The 26,066-nt window shown below is 32.9% G+C and overlaps 1 protein-coding gene across 1 annotated transcript in view; it reads left to right on the top strand.

Annotated features, from left to right (window-relative positions):
- Positions 1 to 26,066, top strand: part of CPEB2 (cytoplasmic polyadenylation element binding protein 2) — a 63,053-nt gene that overhangs the window by 14,895 nt on the left and 22,092 nt on the right. Inside the window, 2 exon segments of the mRNA XM_074321496.1 lie at positions 15,442 to 15,492; positions 22,942 to 22,965. Coding sequence (XP_074177597.1) covers positions 15,442 to 15,492; positions 22,942 to 22,965 — 75 coding nt within the window.

Raw genomic sequence — 26,066 nt, forward strand, 5'->3', positions numbered from 1 at the left:
TTCTGAGAGTGAGGAATTCAGGAGCAGATTAACTGGTTAGTTTGGCTCAGAATCTCTCCTTGAATCAAAACCATGAGTTACTTTGTAATCTTTCTACATTTTTAATTTTATAAAGCCAAGTGAGAATTCCCTTACAAACTTCAGCTTAAAAACTCTAGAACGTTGATGTTGGCAGCAAGGTGGTGGCTCAGGGCTGACGTGGCACTACCAGATAGCTAAACATTTTTGTTCCCGTTTCTGGATTTTGCATATAAAGGAGTTTCTTGTTTATCTAATTTATTTGTAAGGAGCTTGAGAAGGTCAAGGATCATTAGTGATTGTTGACAACATGTGACAATGGTAATTCTCCTCATAAACTAATATAGAGAGTTATACTTGGTTTTTTGTTGTTGTTGTTGTTGTTGTTTTGTGTGGGGGGGAGGGGATTGATTCTAACCAAAATCTAGCCTAGTTTTATGAGTGTTTGTTTAGTATTGGGGACTTGTTATATTTCACTGTTATGTTAACAGTTCCAGTGGCATTTATCTTGGATCTTCTGTTTAAGAATAAAATCCAATAGTTTATGATTATGAAGAAATTCCATTTCCTTGACTTTTATCTAGAAGGAAAACTCTTAGAAATCCTAAGATAAAGTCGACATTAACTATTACCAGTGGATAATGAAAAGGTTTTCATTGTTGTTTCTCCCAGTCTTCTTTAAAAAGGCCTTTGGAAGACGTTCAGAGAAAATATTCTCTGCTGCACTAATAATCTCCGTTTTCCTTCTTCTCTAGCCTGTGTTATAATAAAAGTGGAGGGAAACCTAGAAAGAAGACTTTTCAGAAAGTGGAAGCAGCATCAGGCTAGGAAGAATTTAATAATTAAAAAGTCCCAAGTGAATTCAAAATTCTTTTGTTAGAAAAATTATCTCTGGCCATAGGAAGGGATAAATGTGCTCACCACCACCTTTAGCAATTATGGTGACATATTTGTCTTTCTAATTGGAGTATTTTATATTCTACATTTATTATGGCAGGAATGAAAACAAAAACAAAAAAAGAAAAGAAAAAGCATTTGCAAAACCTTTTTTACATAAGAATAAAGAAGTAAGACTGCAAATTGCCATCATATACCTGTTTAAAATGATCTTGGTACCCAAGTGCTGGCACTTAAAACTTTGTTTTTGTGCTTTTATTACTAGTACAAACTCCACTGCCTTCTGATACCATATTGTATACCTCCCTCCCTACACTCAAATCATTTCATGTCTTCTTTGGGCTGGACCTCAGTAAAATCTGCTAACACAAGTTTGTGACAAATGGAATAAACCAGTTCCTGAATTTGTTTTCCAGTCTTTCCATTCCTGATCTTAAGAGCTGCAATTCACTCCTGTGTCCCATCTCTTCTATCTCATCTGTTCATTTCTTTCAGAAAATTCTGTCCTTTATTTAATACAAGGAAATTCTTTTTTTCCAAAAAACAGAATGAATCTTATTTTATTCTTTTAAAATGTTTTCAAATAACCAGGCATTTGCTTTGTAGTCCTTATGGTATCTAATGACAAAAGAAGGGAGTTGTAGGATAAAATTTTTTAATGATTGTCGTTTTCCTTTATAGTAATGATGAAAGTTTCTAAAAAATTTTCTTTGTGAACTTGAGTGATGAGATTGATTATATTATCTATTGCTGCATAATAAATAAGTTCTAAATTTAGCAGCTTAGAACAACAATAAACATTTATTATCGCACACAGTTTCTGTGGGTTAGAATTCAGGAGCAGTTTAGCTGATTGGTTCTGGCTGAGGAACTCACGAAGTAGCAGTCAAGACATTGGCCAAGGCTGCAGTCATCTGAAGGTTTGACTCAAGCTGGAGGGTCCTTTGCCAAGATGGCTCACACACGTGGCTGGCCAGTTAGTGCAGACCATTCATTCTTCATGACATGGACCTCTCTCAGGGCTGCTGGAGTGTCCTCACAGTGTAGTTGCTGGATCCCCCCAGGGTGAATGACAAGGCTCAAGGCGAATGCCCCAGTTTCTTCTATGACCTAGCTTCAGAAGTCTTCACACCATCATTCCATGACATCCTACTAGCTCAGCCCTGCTCAGTTGGTGGAGGCTCTGCTGCTTAAGAGATGTGAATACTAGGAGGCAAGGATCAGTGGAGGCCATCATGGAGGCTGGCTTCCATGCAGATGGAAGACAGAAACTGTAAATTTGCATTTAGTTCTACTTTCCTAAAGGAAAAGAGGAACTACTGAAGAGTTAATGTCAACAGAAAGAACAGCAATCAAGCAGATCTCTGAAATCCAAAGAAAGTCAGTGGCAGGTTATTGGCCTGGGTGAAAACTGACTGACTGTACTAACAGAAAGACCCTCCACCCCCACTTAGGCCCAGAATACTTCACTATGGCTTGTTTCTATTTCCCTACTCCCCAGTGGCATTTACATGGTAATAGGGACCCTCCACTGTTTAATGTTAAGGTTTTTATGGTTTATCATAACAGGTTGGAAGGGTCATGTCTTGCTGGGGCTCTGCAGACATGATGGCAACCCAAGGTCAAACTCTTGAGTACACTTTATTCCATTGAGTGTGCCTACTTTCATGCCGGGCAGTGTACAAGACCCTGGCTGTATACACTGTGTGACACAGACATGGTCTCTGTTCTTGTTGAATGTATAGCCTATTGGGGAAAGAGAGACCTTATACTTACATGTACAATATACATATATACATATAACATGCTAATGTAATGTAATGTATACATATAATATATGCATGTAACTACAGAGTGTCAGAAATACTATGGAGGGAGATTATTAGGTGCTTGGGAAAGTAGTAAGTAGGAAGAAGGGGCACCTCATTTAGATGTGGAGTAAAGAAAACTGAGACCTGAAGTCATAAGCAGCACAAACATGAAAAACCATTGGGGGGAAAGTGTCAACTAGACAAAGGGACTGGGATGTAAGGAAGAGCTTGTCACGCTTCAGGAACTGAAAGCTGACTAGTCCTGGCAGAGCTTGTTTAGTTGCCCAACGGTAACAGCGCTCAGCCAGCCCTGTGCAGCATGTGCTTTGCTGCTCTGGATCGTGAACACAAGCACACTGCTGTATGCTTTCCTTAGTATGAGTGGCACTGGCCAATCTGTTGTATTTATTCTGCTGTGGTTTCTCACCATTAACATCCCATCTTCTGATGACTGTCCTGATTCTTGGTAAATATTTTCCTTTTTACAGAAACAAATATGGGTTCTTTTCATGGTTCAAGTAAATCCTGCTTTGCCAAGTACAGTTTTGTGATTTTACAGTTTTGAATTTGCATACTTATATTAAATAACCTGTGATCTTTTATGTACGTGTGGGTCAGTTCATTCTGCTTTAAACAAAAGAACAAAAGAGTCATTATTGTTAAACTCTCTTTCTCCCTACTCTCAGCAATTTTCAAAAAGATCTTGCTGTGTAAGCATTTTTATAAAAAATTGCTTACCCTTTCCCAAAGTATAAGGGCAAACAAAAAAAATTAATTTCAGCTCATAAAAGTTGATTTGAACGCTGTAGGAAGAAATGCAGTTTATATAACAGTTCTTGGGAGGATCTGTCTCAGCAAGTCACATGCCATTACCAATGTTCCTGAGCAATTAAAGGGAATTCAGGAAAAAAGAATTTAGAGCATGGTTTTATGCCAACAAGTGTTTAGAAGTGGATGCCTTTAAAACTTTTTATTAACTATGTATTTAGTATATCTACCTTCATTTTTATTACTTGACTGCTAAAGTCTTATTTTCTTAGGCTCCTGATGTAAGAATTTCTGTTTATTTTAAGGAAAGTAACCTCTGAGAAAATAAGGAATTACTTTTTTTTAATGTATGATTTTTGTTTTGTTTTTGTTTTTGGTTGTTGTTGTTGTTATTGTTTGGCCTTTAATTGGGGAATATTGGGGAAAAGTGTGTTTCTCCAGGGCGCATCAGCTCCAAGTCATTGTCCTTCAATCTAGTTGTGGAGGGCGCGGCTCAGCTCCAAGTCCAGTCGCCGTTTTTAATCCCATGCGGGAATTGAACCAGCAACCTTGTTGTTAAGAGCTTGTGTTCTAACCAAATGAGCCATCCAACCGCCCTAAGGAATTATTTCTCAAGGTGCTAGGTGGTTGTGGTAGTACCACATAGTCTGGCTTCTTTCCTTCCACTTTTCTTTTTCCTCTACTTCTCTTCACCTGGCCTTAGTATAAAATTGAAGTACATAGTCACAGAATAATTTGTGTAAATTTCTAAAAGTCTCTGGTGTGAGAACTTGTATTTTAGACTGTTAGAACTTTTGAGCTGGACAGAGGTTCTCAAGCTCTGAGATCATATTTAATTAACATTTAGGGTTCAGGTCCCCACTCTTAGAGATTGTGCATTGCACATTGTTGGAGAAACTCTGGTTATAGGAGAACAAGATCAAAGAGATTCATGAAAAATTGTAAAAATGTTAATGGCATTTATTAAAATACAGCAAAGTGCCAAATAAAACTAATATCAATAATATACATATCATAGCAGTTACTGTACTTCACTTACACTGCCCTCACTCTGACAGAGGGAGGGATGTATTTCTCAGAACTAGTTTTACTTTTCAGTCACTTATTTTTCCTGGAGTCAAAATTTTCACAAGTGCTAAGAAAAAGTGTAGGTGAAAAGCATGTACATTAGAATGTCTTCAAAAAAAGATAATTAAGGAGTGATTACTGTGTGTGCTTTCAGTTTTTAAATAAAATGATTCATTTCATTTTTAAAGTGAGAGTAGAATTTACATACTCTTTCCCATTTACTGCGTTGATTTATTTTTCCCATTTTCTGTTCACTGGCATTTCATGAAAAGAAAAAAAATCATTAACTTTGGAATAAATTATATTTATATAGAAGCCATATTCATTTTCTTAAATGTGATATACCTGATGCCTTAGTATTTTACCCTCCAACTTCTCAGAATTTAGTTCATCTTAAGGAAAGTACAGTTTATAAGTTTATAAGAGTTTAACTTTTGTCATCGTGAGAATATCTACAGATTGAAAAGGAAATCATGAAAATGTGGTTGTAAAAGTTCTTGTTTTAGAAACCTTATTTAAAATATGGTATTATGGATAGAGACTTTTAAGTTATATTTATTTTTATTTCTTTCTAGGTAGTTGTCTTAATTAGCAAGAGTATTATTAAATTTGAAAATATAGTTGTTTCTTCCAATCATCACTGAATATTTCAACGATTTGAGTTACCACAAACTGCAGTTTTTCTTTTTTGAAAATTGAAAGACGTCAGACAGAAATTATAATGACTTTTCTTAAAATCACATTTGTTTATTTAGAGCATATATGTGTTTATTAAAAGCCTGTTATTCACCACAGAGCATCTGTCTTAGGAGTTTAAATATGGGCTTATAACTTATTTTAAAATTGAAAATAAAACAATAAAAGTAATATTTTAAATATAGTGATAAAAGTAAGTACATGGGATAATTAGGCATATAAATTTTAGCTACTTGTAGTATGTAAAGAGTATCTGAAAATCTCTAATGAAGGTTTTTCCTCCAGAGTAGAAGACTTTATTTTATCTTTCTTATGTAGTTTTTCCTTATTACAAAAAGTAGTGTGTATTCATTAAAGGAAATCTGGAAAAACTAGAAGAAAAAAGTTATAAAATCATTAATAGTTCCACAGTTCCACAGACTAAAATAATCATGTTTGATATTTTTATGTATAATTTTTCTAATTTTTTATACATATATATGATATATAGTAACAGATTTGCAATATTCAAAACTTTAGCTCCCCCAACCTGATTGATAAAAGGAGTTAAAATATATATGTACATAGTTAAAAAGTCAAATAGTGCCATAGCTTATGTAACAAAAAATAGATGTTCCCTCCCTCATTTTTGTCTAATTCTGACTCCTGTTCTTAAGAGGTAGCCACTTGCAACATTTTTTATTTTTACTGATTTTTCACATCATTGTAAGTAATATGCTTTCACTTAAAGTTCCTACATTTTAAGTGTTGTCTGTTGATTGTCTACTTTGACTTACCCATTGTCCTCTGAAATTGATTATAAGAGCACTTTTGTTTAAATTAAGGGATATATTACTATGATAATGCAAATGATATTCATAGATGAGCTACTTACATTTTATACTATAATGTTTTCTTTTTCATTTAACTGTTTTTCCTGGAATTAATCCTTGTCTCTTTGGGTTTCTTTGCATAGTTTTATTTCAAGTACTTGTCACTAATTCATCCCAAAATTTATTAATAGAACTCTAAAGCTTCTCAATACATGTAAAACCATCAAAAAATTATCTAGATAGATATTTTTCCTGCCATTGGAGGCATCCTTTTAGTAGCCCTCCATAACTCGTTTTTGGACTTCCCTAATCCTGAGAATTCCTTTTTCCTGTAGAACCCATGTCCTGATCTCCACGCCCTTTCTTAGTGGTTTAGGCCTTTGTTTTATTGGGCCTACCCTACAGTATCTTCCTTCAGAAGGAACATAAATTTTGAGACCCTATATGCATGGAAAAATGTTTATTTTACCTTATAAGATGATAGACTTAGTATAGAATTATATATTAGTAATTTAGAATATTGAAAGCATTGCTTCATTACATCCAGATTTACTACAGTACAATTCTGAAACCTGTTCATTTGTATAATTGATTGCTTTGCTTTGTGTTTTTGAATTTTTTGCTTTTCTTTCTGAAAGCTTTTAGTTTATTTTCACTGTGGTTCTGAAGTTTTAGATAAATGAAATAGGGGTCTTTAGGTGTATGTGTGGGGGAGGGGCTCTTCTGGCCTGTCTTCCTTCCATTTCTTTATTTTATTTCCTCTACTGCACATTCATTGAGACCTTTTAATTCAGACATTAAGTTCCTTTGGTTCTTGGAAATTTTGGTATTTCTTAGATATTTTTTCCCTTCTGTTTTTTTATATTACCTCTTTCTGGAATTTGTTTTCTTTAAATATTAAACCTATTCTCATCATCAACTTTTCTGTTTTCTATTGCTTTATCTTTTGTTGTTTTGCTTTTGGATAAATTTTCTCATCTCTGTTTTTCACTCTATCAGTTTTTTTCTTAGTTAAAAAATTTTCTCTGAAAATCTTTTAAGAACCTCTGAAAAAGAATTTATCAGAACTTTTCTATTATTCTTCTTCGATCTTATTTCACTGGAGTATCTTTCTTTAAACACTATATGATAAGGTTTTAAGATTGTTTTTCCAATTCCTTGTATTGTCTATGCGTCTTCTAAGTTCCTTTTTTCTGTTTGTTTTGTATTTTTTGGGTTTTTTTTATCTCACTGGAAGCCTTCATCATGTATCTTACAATCCCTTTGCTGTCCATTTTTTAAAGAAAAGACAAAAATGTGATTGGAAGCTATATGCATATAGTTGGGGCTTATAAACGAGTGAGCATTGCTATAATCCTGCCAGGTGGAACTCGCACGATTTCTGTATCTAGGTCTTTTCTTTTGGAGTGGGAAATGGGCCTGGATGTATATTTTCCATTCTTTTGCCTGAGAGCTATAAGCCTGGCTGCTAACATACTTAGAAGAACCAAGGAAGAGGCTGTGGGTCTCCCTGGTTCATGTAAAAACTAACAAGCAATCATCAGGCTTCCTGATTTCAGTTCCACCCCAATCTACTCTCAGTGATATTCAGAGCCTCTTATTTCTGAACCTCTCTATGCATCGGCTCCAGTCAGTGGCTTCTTTCTGGATAGTCTTCCCCATGTACACACCAGTTTAGGTTTTGGTGTTTTCGGTGATTTCTGGTCTGCAAAGTCAGTTACCACTGAACCATTCATGTCCACAGCTTCCAGAGATGTGTTGACATGTTTCTTCTGCAAGCCTATCCGAATCTTTTTGTCCTAATGGGGTTATGCCTGCTTAAAACTTCTGCACTGTCATTTTAGGACTTTCAAAAAGCAACAGTGATGAACACAGGTATTCAATCCTCCACTTTCAGTTGGAAGTTTCTATAATCCCTAGTCTGCTTATCTCCTTAGTGAAGCCTCCCTAAGATTTCTAGTCAATAATAGATTACTTTGTTAAAGATTGTTAAAGAATCAAAGTCCTTTCTAATCAGAGCACCATTCTCACTTATTTTAGATTTTTTTTTCCCAATGTGTATGTCTTTCACAGGATATTGTGACCACTTGTTTTTGCTTTATTTTGATCAACATCTGTCAAAGTGTCAAGCAAATAAGAGATGTTCAATAAATTATTGGTTAAATGAGTCAACATTTTTCCAAGAGTATTCATATTTTTCAAATTTATTTATAACTTTTAAAAATTATTTACATGCATGTAAAATAGTTTATGTAATCATTCCCCTATAGTTGGACATTTAGGTATTTCAAATTTTTAAATAAAATTTAGTGAGCTTTTTGTGTTTATTTATATAAAGTAGACTTAATACAATTATTTTTGAGTTTCTAGGCACATATTGTCAACTTATTTTTAAGTTTTATGACAGTTTACACTGCCACTGGCAATGGTTGCCCATTTGTTATTCTTAATATTATTTTCATTTAAAACTCTTTTACAATTTAAAGTTTTGCAGCCATTATTTCAACTTGACTTTAATTGAATATATCTTCACTAGTACCAGTTTTATTGTAATATTATATTATCTTACTAAATAATTAATGACTTACTTTTAGTCTTTTGTTGTTATTGCCTTTGTTTTGCAATTATGCTTTACTTGAATCAACCTTTTTGATATTCTGTGTTCCTTGATGTTTCTTAGTATGTTTCCTATTATAGATTGGATAACAATTTTAAAAGTTGTAAATAATTATTAGGGGGAAATTTTATGATGGAATCCTGGTTTAAGAGTGAGATAACTGGATTAATTCTCCTGGAAACAAAATAGATTGATGGCTTTTATTAGATATAGATAGGTAAGGAATGATTCTGTTGCTCTCTTGAGATCTGGTACTTTGGATCTAAGGGTCTTTTCTGCATTTGTATGATCTTATTCTTAGGCTTTTATGAGGCATGCATTGAGATTTGGGAGGTCAGGAATGACTGTCCTGCCCCTTGGATCTGAACAGAGATTGGAGTTTTTCAAGGTTGGTAATGACCACATTCTAAGTGGATTTTACCAGACTTCCTATGAACCACTTTTTTTTTCTAATTGGATTTGGAAATAAAGGTGAAATGTAGACTTTGAAAAATTATTAGAAAGTCTGCCAAGCCAGTGGGAGCAATGCTTTATTTAAAACACATAAGAAGGAAATATAGGATCTTTTCCTTTAAGGGTGAGTAGATATGTGTATACACACACACACACACACACACACACACACACACACACACACACACAATATATAACATGTCATGCATATCATCTGTGAGCACTTGATATATGCCAAGCACTGTTCTGAGAACTCTACATGTATATGTTAACTTAAATTCTCCCAAGTAAGATATAGATATTTATTTTTATTTCACAGTTGGGTGATTGTGGTGGCTTATTAACAATAATCGCCCAAATTTCAGTGCTAGTAAGTGGTGAAACTTAGTAGCTCTTGAGTTTGAGCTGTTAACCACTGCGCACCATACTACCTTTCTTATTAATTGGTCTAAAGTTAATTCTAACCCAGGTTCTTTATGATTCTAATACGTGATTTAAATGGTGACTTTTTTCCTATTAAAAAGAGTTGGCAGAATGTGCAGCATTGTTCCCTAGCATTTTCTCATCACTAATGAGGAATGGGTTGGTATCATTAATTGTGAATATTAGGGCTTTGGGGATCATTTTTTGGGTATATTCACTAAAGAGAAGAAAATAGTTATGGTGAAGGGGAAAATTTATCTTGGTAAAGAGCAAAAAGCAGGACTTGCCTTCCTCCTTTCCCCATACATAAGCTCTTTATAATGAACTGATAAAAACTTGTTCTGTAATTTTTCATTTTACTTAGAGAATATCTTTCCTATGTCCCACATAAAAAATGTATTTAGTTACTGTGCTTTTGATTTGACCTAGTGGAATGAGATATTTCATTCATTAACAAATATGTTAGAGGCTATTGTGCACTAGGCTCTGTATTAGCTGCTAGAGATACAGTCGAGAACAAAAAAGACAAAGACCTGCCCTTGTGGATCTTCTGTTTTAATGAAGGATAAACACAAAAAGAATCAGTGCTGTGAAGAGAAAAAACATAGTGTCAAAGGGAGAAAGAAAGAAGCTGCTGTTTTAGACAGGATGGTCTGTGATGGCATCTCTTAATGACCTGAATGAAGTGAAAGGTGCAAGTTTTGGTCATAGTTGGGCAAATGCATTTTATGCAGAAAGAAGAAAAATAAACAGATCCTGAAATGGGAATATGACTGGCATTGTTGAGGAATAGCAGAGAGTCCAGTGGGGTTGAATGGTGGAGGATGAAGGGCCAGATATTTATTCTGAGTATAGGAGGGTTCTGAGCAATAGAGCAACATGAGCTGACCTAGGTTTTAAAAGGATCTCACAGGCTGCTGAATGGACACTAGACTGTTAGGTAATTCTCGCAGACTGAAGAAATGGGGATGGCTTGGGCTAGGGAAACAGCGAAGGAGCTGGTGAAGGGCAATCAAATTTGGTTCTGTGCTGATAATAGAGTAGGCAGGATTTGACAATAGATTGGAGTATAGATTAGACAAAGTGAGGGGTAAAGTTAACCCAGCTTTTGGGATGAGCATCCAAATGGAAGACAGTGCTATGTACTGATCTGGGGAAGTGTGGGTTTGAGGTAGAGAGGTTGCAGTTAGAGATATTAATGGGGGACTCATCTGCTTAGAGATGATGTATGCAGTTCTGGTGGTAGATAATATCACTTAGGGGGGCCACATAGAAAGAGAAGTCAAATCCAAGTATTGAATATTGGTGCTTAAATATTTAAAGGTTCAGAAGAGGAGGAGGATACAGCAAAGGAGACTTAAGGAATGGCTGGTGATAGAGGAGAACCAAGAGAGTATGATATCCAGAAAGAAATAGGTGATGCTTCATCAAATGGATATCTTCCTGTTACTATGAAGAGATGCTGGGGAAGTGATTGCTTCATTTTATTCTTTCTAATTTCACATTTCCACAATTTTAAAAGTAGGTTTAAATCCAAGGAATAGTGACATAAGTGTTATTTTTTTTAGTATCACTATTTTATAAATTATTTTTATTGGTAGTAATTATTTTGGAGAAAGAACTAATTTATATATATATATGTGTGTGTTAATAGTCTTTAAAGTTGGCTTAATTTATTACATGTCTTTAAATACTCTTTGTTAATTTTTTTTTTTTTTGGAGGTGAGGAATACATTTATTACCTTGTTTGTGATGAACGTACCACAGGTGTAGGCATATGTTTAAACTCATCAACATGTACACATTAAATACATTCAACTTTTTGTATGTTAAGTATACCTCAATAAAGTTGAAAAAAAATGAATCTATTTGTTTAGAGAAAAAGCTTAGCTCTCCCCTAGTCTAATAATATTTTCACTGTACCCCTGAGGAAAGAGAGAGAGGGCAGGTAAACAACCTATATGCTAACACAAGTTTAGGGTCATGTCCATCTTAGTACCTGGGTCACCTGATTTATAATAATATAAAGCTTCCAAACGAGACACCTTTCCTCATGTCTAGTTAAAATTATTTCTGTAGCACAAATTACTCTGTAAGTTAGATTACGGTCATTTATGTACTTTCTTGTGCCCCTTTGCCACGCATATAGATTATTTCAGGACCCACTTACAAACATCAGGATCAAGGCTTGAAGGTACAGACCTATGCACAGATTTTGGTAGATGACCCCCAAAATTTTAGTAACTGGTAATTTGTCTGTTTAAGTGATAAGTTGTATGTAGTTGTGATATTTCTTAGTGTTTTTTTGTTGCTCAAATATACATCTAAAATGAATTGTCTATATACGTATAGTACAAATTACTATTAAAATTACAATGACTAATGAGATAATTTTAAGATACTGTTATTTACTGACACCTAAGAATAAATATATTTTTTCAAAATTATTTTAAATTTTATAATATCTTAATGTAAAAAAAGTGCCAAGAGGTAACATATACCCATTACTTATAGATACATTAAAACTGTCATAAAATTATTGTACTTTGTGATGTTTTCACAATAATACATAAGCAATTTGCCAAAATTTATTACTAAAGGACTATTTGTAAGGTTAGGTTCTTCTGGGGCAACAAAAAACTCCTAAGTGTCTTAAACAAAATAGAAGTTTACTTCTCTTATACAAACATAGCACTCTTAGAAGTGTTATGGTGATTTTCATGGATCTAGGCTCCTTCTGTCTTGTTCTGCTATCCTTAACACCTAACTTCTGCCTTATGATCATAAAATGGCTGCTTCAGTTTAGACATCTCATCTGAATTCCAGCAAGCAAGAAAAAGGTAAAGAAAAAGAAGATCTTTCCTTTTAAAGGATATATCCCAGAAACTGCACAGTAATTTTGCTTTACATCTCATTGGCCAGATCTTACACACATGGGCACATGTAACCACAAGGATGGCTAAAAAAATTTTTTTTTTTTTACTCTGTACAGCCCTGTGCCTGTCTAGCATTTGGGAGTTCTATTGTTAACAGGAACAGGTGTTGTTGTACAACCACAAGTCTCTGCATCACAGGCCTTTTGGACAACAGGGAGAAGTTGATTTCACAGCAATGTATTTTTTTCTGTATTAAAGCATAAGTTATCTAATATACTATAGAATAATTCTGTGACTTTTTTTAATGGCTGAATTTGCCCCCTAACTATACACCTTTCTCTGTATTATGTTATCAACTAGGAAGTCATTGTACGATAGTGATTAAGAGTGTGGAGCCAAACTGCCTGGGTCCGAGTCCTGCCATAGCTATCTGTGGGCAAGTTGTTTCACTTTTTGTGGCACAGCATCTTCATCTTCAAATGGGAAGGTGATATGATAGTAACTAATTCATTGGATTGTTGTGAGGGTTAAATAATTGGTTGTAAAGAACTTAGAAAAGTTCCTGGCACATAGTAAGCCCTCAAATGTTTGTTATTATCAACTGGCAGTTCCTTAGTGAGAGTAGTCTTAATACTATCCTAAGTAAAGTATACTATCCTAAGTAAAAGTTAACTTGTAAAGATGTATTGATAGTTTCACTGTAGTAGAGGAAAAGTAGCTGGATAATTTTAAAATAGTCTAAATTTGTTTATTTTATTTTGGAGTATTTTATCAGTTATATTGAGATATTTTCCAGTTTGTAGATCTATATTTTAGAACTTATGTGCAAATATATATCCTTTAGCAAATAGGTATCTGTTTTTTGAACTTTCCGCATATGGTGTGCCTTTTAAGTCCCTTCAGAGACAGAAAGTCAAAAGACTATTAACCATGAAATGATCTTGTTACCTGTTTTTTGGGATAAATAAAGTGAACAGTGAATCTGTTAGAGAATAATTACATGGCAATTGAAAATTGAGTGTTTCTTGAAGTACAGCAAGGCTTAAGACTTTTGCTCAGTTTACTTTTCTAGGAAGTCTTGCCTGAATCCCTGGACTTGGTTAGCTACTCCTTTGTGTTTTTTATATAGCAGAATGTACATAGCTCTTTCCATATTTGGCAGGTTGTATTGAAATTGTATGTTTGTGTCTGTCTTCACTACAGCATCATAAGCAGAGACTGTATCTCACTCATATCTCAGCCTCCCACACACTGTCAGTATGCAGAAATTAGTGAACTTGTTATCCTGACAGGTTGCCACTTTTACAGGAGTTTTTATTTTCAATCTCAAGTTAGAAATAACAGTAATTTTTTTATTGGCCTTATATTGTTCTCTAAGTTTGGTCATCTGTAACAAGATGTTTAAAAATAGACATATTTCAAAAATAAGCTATGATAACTTCAGACAAAATAATGCACCATGCTATTGAAATACAGTTTAGGAAAGCTCTGCTTCCTAACTTATGTATCTTGTATGCTCTGTGCATGCTCTCCTATATCTCGCTCCATACTAAGATACCACAATAAACGTATTTCTAGGTTTTTATAGTATGACAACTTTATTGTAAGAGATCATTTAGTTAACTAATATCATACTGCATGAAATTCGGGAGTAAAGAAGTGGTAAATTGTCCTTTGAAGGACAGTAACATTTATTTTAACTCTGGAGTCTAAAAAGAAAATGTGCTATAGTAAAATTAGAGCTCCAATGAAGTGTGTGTATGTATAGGTATAGTTTTATATCTATCTAATATATATGTATTTATTTTAATGTCAAAATTGGATTATCTTTGCCACTTGCTCTTACATTGGTAGATGATCAAATTCTTTAATTTCATAATTAAATCGAAATCTAACAAACAATCTCTGTCTTTATGGGACATTTGGATATAATAAAAGTATAGAGTACTTGCGGCGGTGGTAAAGGTAGATACAGTTAGTCTGTTCTCCTTACTAATCATGTCATAGCCGTTCAGATATTTCAGGTGGCAATACATTACTTGCTATCATTGTGTCTTTTTAAAGGGACTGTGCTGAATGTTGCTAAAATGCAATCTCACAGACATTTAATTTTTAGATTTCTAAATGGATTTTAATGTACCTTTCAAATAGTCTATCAGAGAGAAAAATCTTGTATTTTAATAGACTAAAAACAATGATTATCCTTGCTGTTGGAATTTAGTCAAAGAAGTGTTACAGTATAAAAATGGTGGATAAACCGTAATATGTCTGTGCATACCTTTTTTCCCTTTTCCACAGCAGTATATTATTGTACTGTTGTCCTTTCTGCAATTAATACATACACAATTCTTAAATGAAGAATGACTCAAAGGAAATACTTATGCTACTATGCTCTTAAGCTTTAACATTTTCATTTTTTATATATTTTTATATTATTTATAAACTTTGAACAAGTTAAAATTCCAATAACATTTGTAGTAATACTTTTAAGGTGTTTTCATTAAACTTCTTTATTTAAATACAACTATATAAAATGACATTGAATTAAAATGGCAAGTCGTATGAGTTTTTGCTGCTTTTTAAAAATATTTTGATTGCTTTTTTATTTAGGACTAGAAATTCCTTTCCTTTAAATTTAATTTTGGAAAGAGATCTGTAGAAAACATTATGAACAACTGTGAAAATATTAATTTGAACATCCTATATTAAGTTTGAAAGACTAGAATACCTAAGTTGTTTCTACATTTCAGGCAAGTAGGCTTTGTTCTGTACGTATAGCTCCCAAATCACATTGTGCTGTTACGATCTAGGAACTAAGGTTGACTGTTTTTGTTTCCAATTTGCAAAGATAATTTTAGTTAATATACTTTGAGTTAAACATTACCTGTTTAGTTCTTAAGAAATATGCTATGCTCAATAATTTCCTCCTTATGCCCCTTCCCTTTTTTCAATTTTTAAATAGCACAATAATCTTCAAACTTTACTTTCTTGTCTTTTTAAAGGTCGATTGAGCTATCCACATCCAGGAACTGACAATCTGTTGATGTTAAATGGTAAGTTGCATAAAACATTCTAGTTTTTCAATTGATTTATATAAATAAGGATGATTGACTATAAACCTTCCCCATATACCTGGTGGTCATTTTATAAGTATAAAAATAAAGCTACAGCTCTTCCTGTAAAGAAAGCAGAATTGGGAGTTTGAGTGTATTCTGGTTGGCAAAGCAGTTGAAGTGTTTTTGTGATAGTATAATTTAATTCAGTGAGACTTTGGAGACAATCCTGAGTTTGAATATTGGCTTTCCAGTTTATAGTATGACCTTGGTCAAGTAACATCTGTGAGCTTTAGTTTCCCATCTGTGAAATGGGAATAAAATCTCAAGGTTTATTATGAGAATTAAATGAGGTATTGTTTGCAAAGTGTATAAAACGTGTTAACTTAGTTTAGCACTTGTGCTTATTTATGTTCAACTAAGTAATATTGATTCTGAAGTAATGGTGATTCTGCAAACATTGGTCACAGTAACTTAATTTATTGTAACTAGAAAGTTTACGATGTGAAGTTCATTACAACATTCTCTCTGTTGGATAAACATTGTATTCAGAGTCACAGTACTTAACACATCCATGACTGTGGGAGTAGACGTGGAGGATTAAAATATCCTTCACGAAGGTATTTTTAAATCAGAGGGTGGGTGATGAGCCGAAAGTAGGAAGAAATAATAATATAGTATGTACTTTAAAATACATAATTATATCATTAGAATAACTTGACTCTTCTATTTCAACAAAAGCTTTGTTGAAAAAAGATGACAATGAAGTTGGGGAACAGAGGTTGAAAAAGGCCAATGTAAAGCTACACCCTGTGAACTAATATTAAGTGAACACTGTAGTAACAAAAAGATGGTAATAAGTCTGGGCTATCTGGGAGATTGTAACTTGGATAAGATTTTGAAATAAGAGAAAACTGAAAAAGCAAAAGTATAACCTTGCACATGAGGTGATTGGTTCATTCAGTGTTTGACTGTTATGCATTGAGTTGCCCACCACATAGCAGCCTAGTCTAAGTACTGGGTTGTCTATTAGTGAAGATCGTTAAGGATGGTTAGAAGTAGAATTGTCAAGATACTAACACTGGGGCCAGACTGTGCACTCTAGGCAGAAGCCATGTCCACGCTAGACCTCCCAGCAGTCCAACAGGCCAAGTTTATGAATTCAGTGAATCACGATATTTACATAGACTTTCACCAAAAAGTTACTAGAAATTATGTTCCAGGACTTCATTCAACATTTTTTCTATCACAAAATTAAAAAACCATGTTATTTGAGTAGGTGATCTCTAAACTAAATCTATGACTAAAAATTATATTGTTAGAATTAAGTTTGCAAAACTGAAAATAGATCATAATTTTTATTCTTGTGTCTTGAATTATAAAATAATAATAGGTTTAGGTAACATTAAATTATTAATATATTGATTCTTCCTTAAATAGTTATCTTTTGAAACATCCTCTGTGGTAAATAAGGATCATTCACATTTCTATTTTAAATTCTATAAAAAGCAATTCAGTTGAAAATTTTGAATTTACCAGTGTTTCTCATATTCAGTTAAAATCCATCTGAAGGAAAGTACTCTGAGATAATCTGTTAGATCATTCACAGATATTCTTAGATTGCTAAATGCATAATAACCTAGGATAATTCAGAAGTATACTGTAATCACAATAGGATGTCAGTTATGTGTGAGCACAGAGTTTAGTGGCTGCACTGTTTTTTCCAACTTCTACAATTAAATATTATTAAACTAATTGATTTCATCAGTTGCTTAAATCCCTTATAAATAATCTAGATATTTGACTGAAAGTGTTTCATCACATAGTAGACACAAGCATATTTTATTTCAGGAAAGAGTTGTATCTTGTGGACAAATCTGGTTTTTTATTATGTGAGCCTTCTTCACAGTCTGCCCCTTAAGGCCATGATACATATTCAGTATAGTAAGCTGTCCTGGAAATTTCTGAACTTTCTCTGGTAAGGGATGGGGGAGATAAAAGATAATGAAACTAGGATATTCAAATGTGTTTAAGTCAGTAGAGACAATTTGATCCAAAGAGAAAAAAAATCTTTTGCTCATTTGAGATCATTGGTTAAGAAGGCAAGCAAGAATCAGAAAATTGGTTATATTTATAGGACAAAGAAGTATTTGAATATGAAAGATTTAAACAATTTTTGTAGACATCAAGGTTTATTGAAGAGAGATGTAGACAAAGGGCACTAAAAAGTAAGGGGAAATTTTTTTTGAGCTACTTTTTAACTGCTGTACTTCAACTGTATTCTTAGTATATTGTCTCCCTGAGAAATATGGGAATTAAGTGATGTTAATACCAAGCCTCTTCCTATCCTAAATTATTATTAAATATTTTGACTGATTAAAGCAGTTGTAGCATCTCCATACATAGACCTGCCTTTAAATCATTACATTTTTAGTATGTCACAGATTTAACTTACTATTAGGCAGTTGATTAAATAAATTGTATTACTTAGCCAATAAGCATAGCTAGTATTATTGACTTTGAAAATCAATATTTAGTAAAAAAAATATACATTAGTATTTTTTGTGGCAGCTTAGCAGTAGTTCATAGTTGTTGGTACTGCAGACTCTGAAGCCAGATTATCTGAGTTTGTTTTTTTTTTAATTAAAGTTTATTGGGGTGACAATTGTTAGTAAAGTTACATGGATTTCAGGTGAACAATTCTGTAATACATCATCTATATATAACATTGTTATCTGAGTTTAAACTCAGGTTTGCTATTTCTAGCTGTGTGACCTTGGGCTGCTTACCTAACTTCACTTTGACTCAGATTCTTTAAAAGAGAGAGAGAGAGCATGCTGTCTACCTCAGGGGGTTTGTTGTGAGAAGTGAATGATTCATTCATGTAAAATAAGGGTTTAGAACAGTTTCTGAAAGTAAAAGTTATCTGTGACAGTGGGTGATGATTAGCAGTGACAAAAATGTCTTTGAAAGTAAAAATCATGTCCTGTGAATACATGAAGGAATTTGATCTATTTACTTTGGATTATATAAAATTAGAGAAGACAGAATTGATATATAGTGAACAAAGGAAGCTTGTTTTGTGTTATTGCAGAAAGAGCCAAACCAGAACTTTTTGGAAGAAACTCTATAAGGACAAATTTGGGATCAATAAAAGCAGTTTCTTAAAGTGGAGTGCTTGCCCCTTGTGTTACCCCGGATGACTTTTGATGGTGCACAAATACACATTAAAATAAATGTATGACTATTACTATTTAACGTCATTCCTTAGAAAATACAGAACTGGCAGAAATCTATGATGTTACAGTCCATTTAATGAAAAGTAATATATAAATATTAGTATAGTTGTTATACAGATAGGACAAACATTGTAAAGGTTTTATGATCTTATCTTCCTAGTTAATTAGCGTTATGGTTAAACTTTTAAATATTCTTTTAAATAAAGGATAAACAGAGAATGGGATAAAGGTCAGGAAGTTGGTCAAACTGGATAAAACTATGAAGTACCTCTGGCAAATCTTTAACTTTGAGCCTCTGTTAAGTCAGAGATAGAAAAAGAGGTATAATCCCACACCCATGTCGTCGCATGAAGTTGTATAGATTAGAAAAATTTACACAACAAAAAATGCCATAGAAATACAACTATATACAGCTCCTACTTCTGAACAGACAACATTCCTCAAATCACATGGAAATAAAGTTGAATTGACTGGTGGAGACTGCCACTGTTTCCAATTATAATTCAGATATTGTGGAAGAGTCCAAATTTAACATTCAGAAGAAGCACTTTAGGAAAGTCACATTATATAGGAAAGGGTAAATTGTCTGAAAATGAAAGGTACTATCTGAAGTTAGAATGACAGCTTGAATGTTTGTATTTCTAAGTGTATAAATCTTACACTTTTTATTATCAGTAGTTGAAAACAAAACAAAACAAAAAGAACCCTCTGTTTTTCATAGTAGTGAGGAGCAATACAAAATGATGTATCATTCAAGTATTTCTTTCTATTTGGATTTATGTTGTACTCCCCTTTCCTTTCTCCCAAGGAATATAGCTTACATTTTTATCAGTACATGTGGTTTTTCAAAAGGAGAACAGATAGAGCAGAAGATTGGGGGGATGGTATTAGCAAGCTAGCTTGAATTTTAAATTTGTAGTTATTAACCACATACAGCCATGTTTGTAATCAAGAGCTTGGTATACTTTTGAGAACAGAGAAGTTATGTGTTCTTTTAATTGAGAATATTTACTCAGAAATGAAATGGTATTTCTGAAGGCAGATTTTCTTAATATGCTATATTAAGTCATGAAAATAGGAAACTTGAGTATATTTTCAGTTCTTTTTTCATGCTGATGGAAATGAGGGGAGTGTATAACAGATGTATTTGGGATCTTGAAAAGGATTATAATGGTGTAGGGGAATGGGTATATTTCTCTCCTGGCTTTTGGCTCAAGTTTTTAGAATAAGAAATAAGAATTTATTTGGTTTCACACCAAGAGAACTTTAACCTGTATTTCCAGCTGACTTGCTGTTTATCTGTCCCTTCCTCCATCTGCAGTAATTCTGGCACCACAACTGAGTGAAGAGCCAATACAAAGGAGAATATTAGAATTATTCTATTTCTTTTTTGTGGCTATGGGCTAGAACCTAATAATATTATTAGTAACCCAGGACCAAATTGTAAAGCCACTTGTATAGGAGAGGTCTTCAGCCATTTCTCACAGCCTTCCTATCTTTATTAAAAAAAAGAAAAGATATGTATATAAATATATGATATATATATTTTAACATGCATACACACACACACATAATATATATAATTGCATGTGTATGCTAAATAGCCAATTCCTCACTTTTGTGTGAGGTATTTTTTGGAATACGTTATGAAATACACCTGAAATTTTATATTCTAAATACAGATTTTATTAAAAAATTGTTCACTTTTTTCTAAATCATATTCTAAATGAGTTTGGAGGGACGTATTGTTTAAAGAACACTTTTTAAAAACAAAAATAGTACTCATTTAATGATTTTTTTTCTTACTAGGGTTTTAAAGTTGTAGAAGCATACCCCAGAAATTCACATAAAAATATTCGGAGGGAAGTGAGTTCATACACCATTGGTTAGCATGATGGAAGCAGATTGGTTATTTCCATGACAGGGAAGAGGAAGTGTTTCACGTGGTTTAGCTTCATTTGCAGTCAGTTCTATTTTTGGTGATGGAGAAACTTGGAAGCTATAAGTTGTCTAAAAAAATAAGTGGAATATCTCTTTACAGGATTCTAAAATCCCTCAGGTATGAGACAATTGGAGAAATTTTCTAAATAATTGTGTTATTAGGAATGAAATGAAATCTATGATGCTGTGAACATTCATATTTGTTTTCATGATTTTAGTATTAAGTAGCCTCAGCTAAGAACCTAACAGCTAAGAACATAAACTGGTTATAATGTTACTAATTTTTCTCAGTAGGTCAAGAATTATGTGCCGCATTATGACTTCATCATAATTCATAATTTGTCTTTAAACTTAATGAAAATAGTTTCATTTGCCTTATAAATGTTTGAACCTCTACAGCCATGAATGAGATGTCCCAAAGCAAATTTGTACTGAATTAATATTATTAGACCGTGCGTAGGCATAAGCAGGAAGCCCAACTCCAGAGAGTTGTACTGTGAAGTGTTTGAGGGCCTATTGACCATTTCCAGGCTTAATACAACATTAAAAACTTCAGGGAATTCACTCTTCTATAGGTTGTACTTGATAGCTATATTAAAATTCCTATTTTATTGGTCTGATTCTCCACAGGTGATGTCCCATCTCTTTAAGACCCTGTTTTTGTTTGTTTTTTTTTAAAGGCCTTTATAAGTCTTAAAAGACCTAGACAACAAAATTCTTAATGACAATTCCATCCCTACCCTCACCCTAAACTAATATATAGGTCAGGTAAGCTCTATGTAGATTACACACACACACACACAACACACACACACTAAATATATATATATATATATATATATATATATATATATATATATATATATGCATACACATATGTATATAAGCTATGCAGTTCACATAAATCTGTAGAGCCTTGAGGTAATTGGCGTTTGTGAACAGGTTAAGTCTGCTGTAGATTTTATAGCTAAATATAAACAGTAGAATGACAGAGTTGCAAATGAAATTATTTTGTATAAAAGACTGATCTAAGCATTATAGTTATTGACTTATTTCTTGAAGTGTTAATGACTAAAAATTGACCCGTTCGTTTATCCTTTTTTTAATTATTATTACAGGGGAATTAATACTATATTCTCACCTTGCAGACACATGCTTTTATATTAAAGCTTTAGCATAAAATTTAAAATACATTTTGTAAAACTTCAGTAATAGAATGTATTTAATGATGTGAAATGTTTTATTTTGATCTTAAGTTTTATACTTTCAGGGAGACATTTCTGACTTTTAATACCTATTTTGATTTGAGATTTATTCAATATTTAAATTTTCCAAGCTCTAAAAACCTACAAACATGAAATAGGATCTGAATTTTAACAGTCATATTTTGGTTTACTGCTTTGGTTTTATATATTAATTCCAGGGTAAAAGTAGTCACTGTATACTCAGATTTGGGGGGAGGAGTTATTTAAAAACAAATTTGAATTTTATTCAACTGGTAGTTTCTTATGAAAAATAAATTGCAGTATTTTTTTGTTCATAAGGAGTTATGTAAACTGCTAGTAACATAGATTGAAATGCCTTTCTACTTCTACAATATTTAACATGTACTATTCTATGATGATACTAATAATGATTTGTATCTGAATCCCTCTTACCCAGAGGTAGAGATATAAACCCTTAGATAGCTGTTAAAAATGTACTAAAAGAATAGAAAGCATTATTAGCTAAAATATATCATTAATCATTTCTTCAACTAAGCAAGTTTGAATATGGATTAATTTCTTTACTTTGTCTTCTGGTATGTTTTTCATGCAGGGCTTGGTATAATGTGAATTGGATCTGAATAGCTATTTGTTGGACTATGTATGCTGCATCACTCTTTATAATAAGTAGAAAAATAAGGATTTAATTCAAGTTGTTCCCATTCATTGGAAAAATTATTTGTGATGTTATTTAACTGTAAAGTGTTACATTCCTATCCTGATCTGATGAAATAAATATTTATTCATGAATTTTAACATGAATGAGAATAAATTGTATATTTTCCTGTTAATTTGTTTTTATGTAGTTCAGATGATATCGATAATGAAAGTGCTTTGTAAATGATAAAATATGCAGATGTTGTATGGTGACATTGTCATAGCTCTGAAAACAAAGTAGCACTAATTTTCAGATGCCCACATAGCATTTCATATCACAAATATTTGTATATGTGGGCTTATTTTTAGTTCTGACATTTTACAATTTGTCCTTTGTTTACATGCAGCAAGGAGTTATGGGCGAAGACGAGGTAATTCACTTTTGTTTGCTATGGTATAACTGTTTCTAATTGGGTTTTACTGATCAGTGTCTAATTATCACAGATTTCTTATGCAATGTCTGAAAACTCACAGAAGAATTGTATTTTGATTTGAGCACTTGTCAGTTTTTAATCCTAAATCTCTTAACTTTTAAAGTACATTTTCATACTAATATGGTTATTTAATAAAACCCCTTTTAAACTGTCCAGTTTTTAACTATTTTTTGTTATTTTTATATCTTCTAAAATAAAGCTGTCATTTATAATTTGCTTAAGAATTATGTTTAATAAATATTAGTGAAGGTGACATGCGATATGATTTTCAGCTCTCTAAATCTATAACTGTCTTATCTATAGTATATAATTTACAACTAGTTTATTCGTTTTGTGTTTGACCCAGTTGAAAATAACAAATACCAAATAGATTATTGTTAACACTGATATGTAGAAATAATGTTGCTAATATCTGTCTTGTAAGGATATAATCCTTTTTCCCTACTCCCTCCTCTTTCTCTTTCTCTCTCTCTGCCCCATGACAGTTTTCCCCTCAGAGTTCTTATTATCTTAAGGAAAAAGCTAGGACTGTGTGTTGCTGGACTATTAAACTTCCTAGGAAAGCAGCTGACATTTTCTGTGGCTTAAACTTTGCCTTCCTTTTCATGTGCAGAATTTGAGAGGGAGGAAAGTAGATGGGATGAAAAGAAGCAAAAGTAACTTTATTCTCTAAGTGAGCAATAATCATGATATTTATATAGTTGTTATAAGTGGCCAACTAAATAGAAAGGATTTTCCTTGACCCCTAAAACCTCCCTTGAGCCATGGAGGACAGACAATAATAATAGTGTCTTTCGATAAATTTTCTATATGTGTACAAGTGCTTCAGTTTCTTTTTATCAAATAATGAGTGCATGTACTTAGAAAACAAACAAGCAAAAGCATTTACCACCACTGATGACAGAAACTAGTATTTTATATTCTTAAGTAGTTCCAGTTTTGTATTTTACATTGTCTGAATTTAACTTCATTTTTGGAATCTGGTTTCTTCAAATATGATTGACTGAATATGATTATTTCATTTTCTAACTAAAAAAATTAGAGATATAGAAACTCAAGACTTAGAAAACTGAAGCTAAATAACATTCTAAAGATTGTTACTAGCAACTGAGAAAAGAGTATCAGACTGATACCTTTTAACCACCAAGGGGTCCCCTTTGTTCGGGCTTCATGCTTTAGATTTGGTCCATCAAAGGAACTGCGTTTATTCATTTATTTAGTCAATTTTTTCTTTTCTAAAAGAAATGAAAAATCTCATACATATCAAATCTATTGTTCATGTGGGATGTGCCACATTGAGTTGATATAATTTTTGCCAAAAATAAGACGTGGCTCTTTACCAGCACTGGTGGACAAACAGTGCTATTTTCACAAGGACAAACTGTGTTATTTTTTTGAGTTTGTAGTCCAGTTTAGGAAGAACTATTTTTGATTCTTTCTAACTCACCTTTAAATCCAGGAACAGAATCACTGAATTATACTGGAAGTAATTAAGAAAGAGCAAAGAAATCTTTTCCTGCTTTTCAGTCAGAACCTGCTCCTACTCCTACATATTTCTCTAGCCATACATACTTTGTCTACTTGAGAGCAGCCTAGGGACCAGGGTTAGGAAGACAGAAGACTCCACAAGGGCAGCTGACTTTAATAGATTGAAAACTATCTTTTGTATTTATTGTCTGTCTAACATCTCATTCTGAGAGTGAACATATTGGTCTGGGCTTGGAGCAGGATGGGGGTTCTAAAGGGAGATGTGAAGTATAGCTTAAGCTCTGGCTCTCAACTTAAAATGTTTCTATATTGCAATCTGTCTCTTTTAATAAAGGACTAAAGGGCTGTTGTGCTCCAGAAGGAATAAAAATATATACAATATTTTAAATAATAGAAATAAAGAACCTTTTTTAGTTAATGGTATGAACTGCAAAGCAATCTTTTCTAGTGGGTAAACCCAAAGTTTGAGTTAATAGATTACAAATGGAGTAAGATAGGAGAAATAAAGGGAGTGAAATTATGGAAGTTCAACTAGAGAGTTTGGACTTATTCAGACTGTATAACCATTCATGTTTATGTGCTATAATAAAAAAGGAGCTATTGATAGAGTATACTATGTATTAATTTAAAGTTGACCCAGGATTTTCTGATTTGATAAAATTAAATTGAATTCATGTGACTTCTAAACAATCTTGTGAAGTAGCCAGCGTAAGTGTATACCCCATAATGTCACCACTAACAAACACTTTTATGATGAAATCAAGGCTAAAATCCTTCATCTTTGATAAATACTTTTAATGACTATCGGAGAATGGGCAAAATCTCCAAAGCATGAAAAACAAAACAAAACAAAACAAAAATGTTCAGCAAACTATGACCCACAGGCCAAACCTTCTGTTTTTGTAAACAAAGTTTTATTGGAACACATTCATTTACTTTTTGCCTAGTGGACTTGAAGCTACAAGGATGGCAGAGTTGAGTCGTTGCAACACAGAATGTATGGCCTGCAAAGTCTGAAATATTTACTGTCTGACCCTTTACAGAAAAATTTTGCTGACCCCTCCTCCTTGAAAAGATTGACTCTGCCCGCTCTACACCTATACCCAGCCATACCAATTTTTAAAAGAAACAAAATTGCAGTGAACTTTATTTTAAGGTAATATATCATGTCTAGAAATTAATTTACAGAGACATGTAGGGTACTAGGTTATAATTGATTGTTTAAGTTTATTCATCCTGTATGAGAACAGGACAAACTTGTTAATTGAGTCAGAATATTTTCAAGTAATAAGTGTACTTATAGCTCCATTCTAAGTTCGTTGGAGAAATATGTCTGATCAGTCAGTGATTCTGATTAAAGAGATGTTCAAGAGAGTTCAGTCCTGGACTTACTTCTTTTGTTTTGAAGGTACTTTTTCATCCTTGCATATTAAATAAAAATCGTGCCATCACACTGGTAGGCAATCTACCCTAATAGAGTGGCTGCTCTATTTTAGAAGATGGGAAGAATATTTATATTCATGCTTAATTAATATAGTTTGTGTTTTTAT

This window comes from Rhinolophus sinicus, linkage group LG02 (genome assembly GCF_036562045.2).
Source record: "Rhinolophus sinicus isolate RSC01 linkage group LG02, ASM3656204v1, whole genome shotgun sequence".
In the NCBI taxonomy this organism is placed as follows: domain Eukaryota; kingdom Metazoa; phylum Chordata; class Mammalia; order Chiroptera; family Rhinolophidae; genus Rhinolophus; species Rhinolophus sinicus.